The following is an 11,250-nucleotide window of genomic DNA, read 5'->3' on the forward strand; positions in this document are numbered from 1 at the left end:
GACTTTTGTGGCGGTCAGTCTGTTTTTCTCGTATAAAACCATTTCTTAAGAAACTGAATTTTCTAAGATTGGTGTAATTATAGTTGCCAAAGTATCTGGCGGATTTAGAACGATACGAAGAGTGTACGTAACCGGAAGAAGATGATGTCACTTTAAACAAAGTAGTTTTGTTCTGAAGATTGTTTCCTGTCATAGAAAACGCAAGAACTTGAAGAAGAAAATGCCTTGCTAAGAGACAAACTCCGGGACTTTGAAGAGACTTCAGTAAGTATTCAATTTTATTCTGTTCCGTCTTAGCTCAGGTTCTTTGAACACTTTCCAATTTCCAAGCCGGCGCGTTTTAATTCGTTCTGAACATGTTTAAATACATATGATATCTCTGTACGAATTTTCAATTACACCGTTAAACATTTTTACTTTCAAATGGAAAGGAGTTTGATTAGCATGAAAATACGCAAAACGTTTTGCTCCAAGATTTTTTTAAAAAGAAAGCAGGGAAGACAGAAGGGAACAGCAACTTGAAAATAGACTTTTGACGACTCAACAGCAACACTCGATTTTTCCCTCGTCCACTTCCTTGTCCGGAATGTTAGCTTTTTTGACGACATGGAAGCGGAAAAGAAAAAAAAAGAGTTATTGGTTGGCTTTGCCGTCACCGTAGCCAACCCATGGTTGTTCCTCAAACTAATTCTCCGAAGATTAAGTTCGACTCTTATGCAACCTTAAATTCAACCGCCTAGAACAAGCACGAGTGGTTTTCTCTCTTTCTCTGACCAGCTCTTTGTCGTGCCGTAAAACAAGCGCGAAATTACTTTTAACACTCTTTTGAAAACCGCTCCTATCTTGTTGTTTTAGTACGAGGTGGACTTTCCCAGGGAGGAACTCGACCTTTTGCAATCAAAGATAGAGCAGCTGAGGGAAGCAGAAAAGGTAAGTGGAAAAAAGGTACGTCGCGGTATCGTGCAGTATGAGAGTGTGGTACCTTCGACTATCCCATGTCGAATGACGACCCAAGAATACTTGCCTAACTTATACTCTGAGACTCTTTGAAACTATATGATAGCAATACTTGAAAACTCTAAGTGAACTCGAAACTACCAATATGTATAGATGCTGGACATTGAATACACAATGCTGAATACCCATTTGCCAGACACGCCGTATTTAAATTGACGTGATAACATGACATCACAACGACATAACAAGTTCCGGTTCAATGTACTTCTTATGAATCCTTACTAATTTAACAAAATTTTCTTTCTTGAACCCTTTTGAAGAAACAAGACATATACGAACTCTCAATGGACCAATCTCTAATTTCCTGTGTCCTTATTACGCCTTTCATTCACATGCGAGGTTTAATGAACGCCTGTTTGTTTTTCACTGCTTTCAATATGAGTTTAAGGCCGATACGCACTAGGCGACAAGTCGCAGCGACAGGTCTCTTCAATACGTCGCTCCGTGTGTACTGTTACGCACCTTAAGATCTACGACGGCGACTCTTCGACGAAAGCGTCACCTTAAAATATAGCTTCGCCCTAGTATAATTCTTTCGCGATTATTCCCTCTCGTTCAAGTTGAACAATGCGGGCGAAGTATCCTAAAAATAAATCGGTACGAGTGATTTCAGAGTGACAATAGAGAATAGGGAATTTAAGATCTACGACGGCAACGGTCGACGAAAACGTCACCTCAAAATATAACTTGGCTCTATCTCAGTCTCGTTCACGTCCTAAAACGAGCGGTTTCAGAGTGAAAACAGAGAATGAAAGATTCTCTGTTGCATGCTTACGTTGTCGTCAAAACCTCAAATTTGGTGATTTCACGTCGTCGTTATGCAGAGGACCGCGAAGATACTTGCTAAAATCCGTGCTGCACGTGCAGCACGATTATTTACGCTCTTTTAATCAATGATATTCATTGTTTTGTGGCGTTGTCATCGACGTCACCGTCGTAGATCTTATGGTCCCTACTTGCAACGACACGACGCCTGTTCGACGCCTGTGCACACGCAGTGGTCTCGTATGAGAACGAATGTGAACTAGTTTTCTAATTCAATATGGCGGAACATATGATGCTCTCTCATTGGTTCATTTATATTTTGTCGCAGCGACTTGTTGCCGGAAGTGTGCACACGGTGCAACAACGCTGCTTTCGCTAATTTTGTCGCTGCAATAAGTCGTACGAATTCAAACTGGTGTGAATTCATGCAACTGATCGAGACGACATTGATTTTCAAAAAATTAACCGTGTGACACGAGGCGAATTGTTGCGGCGACTTTTCCCCGCGACGTGTCGCAGCGTGATGAGGTGTCGCCTAGTGTGTCGCGAACTTAAGTAAAACGACAGCTACGGTAACGATAACGCCACAAAACAATAACACAATTGGTTAAAAGAGGAAAAATAATCGTTCTGCGCGTGCGGCAACGCGTTTTATCTCATATTTTTGTGGTACTTTGCATAACAACGACGTGAAATCACTAAATTTGAGGTTTTAACGACGACGCTAGCATACAAATGTGAGCCTTTTATTCCATACTTTTACTCTAAAACGCTCGTACCAATTATTTTTAGGTAAATGCGCCCACATTTTACGACGTGAGCGACCTGAAATATTATCGCGAAAGACTTTAGCCAGCGAACTCAGACGTATTTCCGGCGGTCATTTCTCTCCCCCGAAAAATAGCGTCTGCGTTGGCAGGCTAGAATGACTTACGATAGTGCAAAGTTAAATTTTGAAGTTGTAAGAAGGTACACCCGTTGTGGGGACATTCTTCTTACCAACCCGATGAATACCAAAGGTTACCTTGATCATGTCTTTTTTTTTTGTCCTTTCAAAGAAAATTGGCGAATTGAATGAAGCCAACATGACGCTAAAGGAAAGAATTGACCTGTTTCAGATGGAAAAGGTACGGTTTGCGATTCCCACTATTGCGAAAGGGAACGGTGTGGATTATTGGTCAGGAAACTGTATTTGCGTGCGCTTCCTTGGATATGCCTTCGGTGATTCCGAATCTACAACCCTGGCCAAAAATTTACCGGGCAGAACACAAAATGGCTTAGACAGCGTACATTTTTATTGTACACATCTATAAGCAGTTTCCATAACCTTATTCAGGTTCTCATTGTCATTTGTGGACCCCCCCTCCCCTCCCCCTCGCAATGTTGATAGTAAGCGGGATCCTTCGGACTGTACATAAACACAGCAGCGTAACAACATTGCGAGGGGGGGGGGGGGGGGTGGGAGGGGGCAGAGAAAGAGTTTGAGATAAATTTAGTAAATTGTTCCATTATTTTTGGCCGGGATTGTAACTTCGGGTACGAACTAGTCAGTAATCGGAAAGTGATGTTTTTCTCTCGTTCAGAGCACTGGGTTATGTTCGTGTGCATTTGATGAAGTAGTGTAACGTTTTCCAACATTCTTGCCTACATACGTTGTTTTATGTTTATCGAGCGATGTGCTGTCATCGATTTTTCCTCACTGATTATTTAACAATAAGACCCGTAGCCCTTGAGGGCGAATGGTCTAATTGTTTTAGTATCACCCAACTAATCGGACAGAAAAGGCAATAATAAAGTTAGCAAATGCAAGTTGAAGAAATATTTATTTGGGAATAAAACGAAAGAAAGCGTCACGCTTTTCGCTACTCGAGGACTATTAATAATAGTCCCCTAGTAGCGTAGCCAATCAAAATGCAGGATTTGCATTAGTCCACTAGTTGGGTGATACTAATTGAGGATAGACGCTCCTTAAACGGTTGCGCTGCATGGGTTATCTTTAAATTGCAGAAAAACGTGAGAGAGAACTGGTCTGAGATGGATCCCTCCGAGCAACTTGGAAAGGTGAGCTTTAACATCGAAAGTGCTCTTAAGACAACTTTGAAGAAAGCAACTTGATATTGTGTTCATGGGGACGCGGAGGTAGAGAAGGAATAAGGAATAAGGCTCTTTGCATGGACAGCTTTGCCTGTTTTGGTTCGTTAGCATGGTGTTTTGGTCTCAAAGTTTTGAACATTGGAGAAGTTTAAAAGCATACAGATCGAGGGATAAAATCTAGAACCCAAATGCACATAATGTGATGCCAGCGTCACGGCGAATTGTACTCTTGCTTCAACCTCACTTGTTAAGGAATAAAGAATAACTGTCCGCGATAAACTCTTCATCTCTTCTAAACATTAATAGCTTGGCATTATTGTTCGATAAATGTAGTAAGTGCTTTTATTACGTACTGAACCCGTTCGGCCCCGCGCGCGCTTTCCTTTTAAACTTGAACTATTGGAAACCTCCCCGAACGAGGGCCGTACGCATTAGCGCGAGCAGGGCCGGAAAAAGCCGTGTGGCCCAGGTAGGAATACAATCTGCTCCGTGCGATGCGTTTTTATAGGATTTCGTCGCTTTTAAACATCCAAATTCTTTACAGCCAGATAAACAATGCAAACAACACACATAGAGATAAATTTTCTGTGCAAATTTTTTGTTCAGTCACTTATTTTGTCCAAACTTCATATCGTGAGTGCTCATGAATAGTGTAAAGAGCCCATATAATAAAATGCTTATTGACTGAGGTTAGGTCGGGCCGGACAGGAAATATGATATTTTCCCGTCCGGCCCTCCCACTCCGTCAATAAGTACATAAAATTTAACGAGACACGTCCTGTAGGATATCACAATTTGGCCTAGAATTATTTTACAGACTAAAGAATAACATATTAAACAGGAAGGAGTAACATGTCATGAGGTTTCTCTTTTAAGGGTGTGTAAAAAGAATAGACCTTTTTACCGATACGGCGGCCATTTTGATTTCTATTGTTTCGAAAGACATTATGGGATGCCCGGGGACAAATACATATTAATTTGCCCCCTGGGCATCCCATAATGTCTTTCGAAACAACAGAAATCAAAATGGCCGCCGTATCGGTGAAAAGGTCTATTATGTTGGATCATCATCCTTTTCCAAAGCCTTTGTTAGGAGTAGGTGTCTGATAAAAATAGGTTTTAAATTTAAGCTAGCCTTATCAAATTCCCTACTCGAAGTTATCAAGATAGCAAACCTGACTCGTGACTCGTGTTTCCATCGCAACGACTTCGCTCGCCCATAACACTGTATGTTAGTGGTAGACAAAACATTTCAATCACTTGATTAACGCAGGCCATAGTGTGTTTGTGTACCAGACAGACCAGTTTGCTCGCGCATAGCAATATGAGTCGACCACTTGAAGATAAGCTCCACTGATGTCTTTTTATCTTTTTTCTGTTCCGGAAAACGCTAATGAGAGCTTTCACCAAGAAAAGTTACACGAATGTACACTTTTACGTAACCACATAAATATAAAACTGAATATGAACAGTTGCTAAAAGTAAACTAATACAATGAAACTTTCAATCTAGGTTCGACTTCTACTCATTAAAGAACTTGGTCTAACGGTTTCCGAAGTCGAAAGTGTTCTTGGGTCATGTGATCTGGAAAGTCTCGTTTCTTCCGGTATGGACACACCCCGTGTAGATCTCAACAGACTGGGTGAATATTTTGAACAGGTAATTGAATACAAACTAGTGCTGGTCAACAGGAAAAAATACACGTTATTCCACCTTGAAACGTAGACCTACCTTTCTTTGTTAAAAATTAAACCACTTAAGACTGATTGATAAACTTTGGATCATAGAGTTTTGTTGAGGTCTTTGCGCTCACGTTTAAACGATTAATAATAATAATAATAATAATAATAATAATAATAATAATAATAATAATAATAATAATAATAATAATAATAATAATAATAATAATAATAATAATAATTCATTGAGACCTCCCTCCCATTGGGCGTTTTAGGGCTTAATTGCAAACACGTGAAATTCTAAAATGTAAATCTAAATCTAAACTCTAAAAACCTTAATGTAAATTGTCAAGGGGTGTCTAACACCTTTTGGCAAAGAATTCCAAAGAGTTGCGGCTCTGTACACGAAACTTCGCTGGCCTGCAGTGGAGTTACACAAAGGAATGTTTAGGACGTTCTTATTTCTTGTATTACGTGCATTTACGTTTGATCTGTAAGTAAATTTATCGCAAAGGTATTTTGGGGCCAAGCCCCTCAAACACTTATAACACTATCGTTGCGTCCTTATACTTAAGCATGCATTTAAGTGGAAGCCGATCCAGTTGCTTATTAGCTAATATATAAATTCGTAATTTTCCAACTGTCTTTTTCCCCCCCTCTCTCTCTCTTAGCGACCTCTTGATAGATTACGAGAATGGTGGTCCATTCCAAATACTAGAGTACGGTATTCTAGTATTTGGAATCGTCTTTTTTCATTAAAAAGAGTCTTTTTGTTGCACTGGTCAACGGCAATGTCATTATTGTGTTCTCTCATAGGCAATTACTTTACAATAACCTCGTGTTAACACTTTCGGCAAAGAAATCAATTTTACCCAAGCAACAGTCAGCTGTATGTTGTGTTATCTTAACATCGTTGTTTCTGGCGACTCACTCCTATTTTTATTGTAGACCGACAGAGGTGTCCAGGCAGAGTTTGGAGCCGCACCTTCAATACTTAGGCTTTTGGCGATGACTGAAGATGGATCCATTCCAGATCATATTGCTGAGGTACATGGAGTTTAAACCTTATTTACACCAAGAAATTTTATGTGGCAACTTCTATTTTCTGATTTAGATGACGACCTAACTCTTTACTTCATGTGAAAAATGTTTGCTAGAATGCTGGCTTGCCTAATGTGCAAAGCTTGCAAAGGCTGCTAACCTCGTAGGTTTGGTATTGGGTTCAAAAGAATAACCATTGTTTGTTAGTCATTGGCCGTTTTTACACTTGAAACGCATAATTCGTCTGGGGAAAACTTGAGCAAACATTTTTTTCTCATCTCCGTTTGTTAAATTCGTCTAGAATAAAGACGGGAACAAGACGCATACTTCGTCTTGACGAACTATCCACTTAAGCACTTTTTCGAAGACGCCGCGTGGCACTAGTTCGTCCAGACCCATAATGCGTCCCGGTGCCGTGTCAACAAACACTAAAAAAAATGTTTTCCCAAGTTCGTCTCTGACGGATTATGCATCCTATATACTGAGTTCGTTCCGTCGTTACACTAGTAAGATTCCTTATGTCATACGTCATCTGTGTTTTGCAGTATTTTTGTACTCAAAGTAAGAGCTGGATTGTAAACACCCTTGGCTTGTCTTTGTGCGAGTTTATGCTGACCAAAATTATTTCCAATCCAGGCGGGCAATTGTTTTTGCCACTTAAACACAAAGACGCACTGTAAAGGCAATCGCTCACGCTCTGCGTTTGTTCGAGACCGATAATCCAAGATAACAAACAAACAAACAACAAACAGCAACACAGAGACGGAAGCCTCAAAGATTACTAGGGTGAGAAAAGTGACTGGGGATTAAAAAAAAAGAACGACAGATAGCATATTATAACATATTGCGGACATATTCCCGTTAGGGGCTTTATTATTGCACAAATTATTCCAGAGCTTTGTTAGTGCGTCCACGCTTGATTCACAAATCATCCGCTCGTGTGCCTTAGGAACCACGCTTTTTAAAATTCGTCTTAATTCGTGTAAATGGATTACCATATAAAATTTTATCGTGTGGACACCACTTTTTTCCTTGTGATATATAATTTTGCTGTTGATTCAAGTGTGTAGTTATCTGCGACTTGGAAGTGAATCAGATTGTACCTTTTCTCCTTTGTTTTCATAATTAAGGAACTCGGAAGATTGAAAGAAGAAAACATGGAGCTGTACGAGGAACTCATGGAATTAAGAACGAAAATTAAGGTAACTGTGAACACAGGATTCGTTGTTTTAGATATTAGGATGCCGCAAATGCATTTTAACTGACTTACATAACTCACTTTTTTATTGTAGGTATAGATCTTGATAAAAGTTGCAGTCACTTTGTTTAACGTCGGTAGTTCCTTCAGCTACGAGGCTGGTACCACTGGAATAACGCCGCCGGCTCTCTCTCTTCTTTTTTTTTTGTACTCGTTTGGTCACGTTCACGCGACATTGTTGGACTATGTCGTGCGCGTAAGGTCCATTTGTTGCGCGCCAGTGGCCTGGGGCACAAAAAAATCAACATGTTGTGTTGAAAATGTTGCGTGCGTTTGGCCACCCCGTTCAACACATGTCGCAACATCATGCAACAATGTTGCAAGATGTTGCAAGCGTACATCAACGTTAACGAAGAGGTCAAGCAAAATCGAATATCTTCGTTGTTCAAACTTTTTCGTGATCCCTCCAGCTTATCAGTTCAACTACTTCAAATAAGCCACTCTCTGAATTCGTAGGGACAGCCTTCAAATTAAGATAGGAAGTAAAAAATTTGGCGTTGTCACGGTTCTCACAGTTTCCATAGACCTTGAGATTTGTCAAAGTGTTCAGTTCATCGTTTGCGTTGACTTTGCTTGGAACAACTTGAGTCTTGGTTCACATGGTGACAACGCTATCGCAAAAAACGTTCGGAGATTTTCTATGTCAACAATTCAAAAAAGCGGATATATGACCAGCTACAGCCAGGGATCACTCTCTTGAAGAAACTGAAGGGCGTAAAAGAGCGATAGAGCCTGCGATGGGGTTGTTATTTTCGTGCCAATTGCCAAGAGTGTTGTTGTTTCCTCGTGACCAAACCTATATATATTATCGATAATACTTTTTTTAAACGATCAGTGTTTTTCCTGTTTACAGTACTTTTCTACTCACTTGGTTACTAAAGTACTTGAATTACATCTAAATCGGTTCAAAATGCGATTGATCTATATCACCTTAACCAACGATTAATTAATCAACATAAGCCTAAGTTAGGGTTCAGAGGATTAGACTTGAACGGTCATGGATATCACGAGGTTAATTCTTGATTAGGCGTAACATGAAACCTCTCTAATGGTATCGATCTTCACTTCGGAGTAGTCTTTGTCGCAAGATCTTTATTATTGCAAAAGCCTACCCTTCTCGGTAAACTCAAATACTTGCTGTTGCGGTATGTTTATGTGATGGGTCAATATTTTCATTTCTATTGTCAATCAATTCATATCGTCACGAGAAAAAGCATCATTCTTTTGTCAACTGAAAGCTTTGCACAAGGGTATTCGGCCTTTCAAATCCTTTGTTTAACAACACTCGTAAAAAAGTGAATACAAGTATCTTACATAAATTATTCTCGTTGATTATGCTAATGTGTAAAACACTTCTGGTAGCGACCTAACAGTTTCGTGGCTTTGCGACCTGAATCCAAACCGGACGCGAGAGCAAAGGTTTGTTTTTGCTTTTGGTGCGATTTTTATTCCTTTTCTTGATCTTTTCTTTTTTTTTTTTGCGACAACAGTTCATGAAATCTTAAATCAAGGAAGCGTTTGGCTTTTAACTTCGACGTAAAATCTTTAAGCTTATGTTTATAATCCAATATGCGATCACGCGTCTTGTTTTGTGCTGGGACTTGTGTTTTGACTGCATTAGGTTCGCGTATTCATGAAACGCTGGCAATGATATCTTCGGAGGATTTTCATGTGTTTTCATGTATTTTTCTTCTGAAGGGTACAGGATTCTTTTCCAGACCGTTCTATGGCAGTAACACAACAACAGAAATGGACACGCTTAATTTATATTCAAGCCATCGTTTTGGTGTTAACTGCTACGTCTACGAGGTCATCATTCAATACACAATCGAAGCTAAAGCGAATTTAAGACTTCCATCAACCAGACGGGATATGATATGCTTCAGGTGTTTTTTTTTCTGTTGACGGCAAATTGGCCAATATTTTGGTTGTGGACGAGTTATCTTGTTTTACCGTCTAAATGTTGCATACTTTTGGTCTATAAGCGCCTCTAAAAATGGGCCTTCTATAGATAAGCAATATGGTAATTTGTTGAATGTTTTGAATTAACAATTTTCTGACGAATGTCGCAAATTTGAAAGGAGATCGCGGAAAGATGGGCGTTTCATCGTTTCCTTGAGGTCAGCAAACATCAGCACGCCATCGACCTGATTCTGTAAACAATATTTCTTTTTCATTCGGTGGCAAAACTGACTAAAGGTTTTAAAATTCATTGTTTTTGTCACGGAAGAAGGCGTTGAGGATCAGAATTTAATAAAAGACTGCCCTTTGCATATCATCTTGTTTTCTCATTTAACTTTTTTAACGTGGGAGTGTCAGCCTATCGATTATGAAATTGAGTCAAATGGCACGTGGAACCCGTGGGTATTCGATTTCCGCTGTGTGAGACTGTGTGACTCTGTTTTGTCACTTTTACAAACGGAAGGGTAAAGTCAAGTCTTGTTCTCGGCTGTAGATGTAAACTCTGAGAAAGATCAAGTAGTATCGTATTATGATTTTTTTAATACTTAGCAGCCCGTCTTTTTCACATAAAATTAGTATCTTCCTCCCTCTCGACATATTGACCCTTTCGTCTCCTCGTGATAGTGAGAAATACGGAATCCATACTCCTGTATATTCTGTTTTGGTCTGCTATTCAACATTCGATAGGTAGCCTGCTTGCAGGCGGTAAGTTTGGAATTTTGGTCGCCATATTGGACGGGTGGAAGATCTGGGACAAGTGATAGAACTTCTGAATTCCACCCGTCCAATATGGTGACCAAAATACAAAAGTACCTCTTGCAAGCAGGCTATTCGATAGGGTGATCATGATCGCAGTACAAGTAATGCAACTTTTATTTGCATTCCGAGGTAAATGGTAATCCATACGTACAGCTACCGTGATTATGATCTGTTAAGGTTTGGCCGTTCGTGGTTTTGATTAAAAATGCTAACTGTAAACGTGGTCAAATTCCTTTGTCATCAGGCAAGGCAGAGCGCTCCCAACGAAGCAGCAGAGAAGCGAGGCATGGCGCGGCTAGCATCGGTGGCGCCACCGTAGTCTGGATACCAGGTTTCCATGAGGAGGACATCACACATCAAGTCCTTGGCATCCGTGGCTTCTGAATTCCCTTCCTAGAAGCAGAGCATCTGAAGTACATGTATGACGCGGATCATAGTGTGATGCCATCATGTGGCAAGGAAATGCAAGATTGTGAAAAACTGGTTTCTGAGCCAGAACTAGTTTCAGCGCGAAGGAACCTGGACTCTGTCAGGGATGGACATTGATCGGCGAATTCAGACCTTGATGAACAGCATGACGATATGGACAGAACTCAAACAAACACGAACGATCTTGTAGTGCTTGATTCGGCCGACGAAGTTGACCTCCCTCCCCTTCATGAATCGTCTCCACCG

The 11,250-nt window shown here is 40.2% G+C and overlaps 1 protein-coding gene across 1 annotated transcript in view; it reads left to right on the plus strand.

The window, feature by feature from the left end:
• The window catches only part of LOC138005191 (golgin subfamily B member 1-like), a 114,962-nt gene that overhangs the window by 48,045 nt on the left and 55,667 nt on the right, over window positions 1-11,250 (plus strand). Inside the window, exons 40-47 of the mRNA XM_068851454.1 lie at window positions 196-264; window positions 856-930; window positions 2,841-2,909; window positions 3,790-3,843; window positions 5,389-5,535; window positions 6,504-6,602; window positions 7,727-7,798; window positions 10,820-10,879. Coding sequence (XP_068707555.1) covers window positions 196-264; window positions 856-930; window positions 2,841-2,909; window positions 3,790-3,843; window positions 5,389-5,535; window positions 6,504-6,602; window positions 7,727-7,798; window positions 10,820-10,879 — 645 coding nt within the window. The remainder of the gene's footprint in view (window positions 1-195; window positions 265-855; window positions 931-2,840; window positions 2,910-3,789; window positions 3,844-5,388; window positions 5,536-6,503; window positions 6,603-7,726; window positions 7,799-10,819; window positions 10,880-11,250) is intronic.

Source organism: Montipora foliosa, chromosome 6, assembly GCF_036669935.1.
Source record: "Montipora foliosa isolate CH-2021 chromosome 6, ASM3666993v2, whole genome shotgun sequence".
Lineage (NCBI taxonomy): Eukaryota > Metazoa > Cnidaria > Anthozoa > Scleractinia > Acroporidae > Montipora > Montipora foliosa.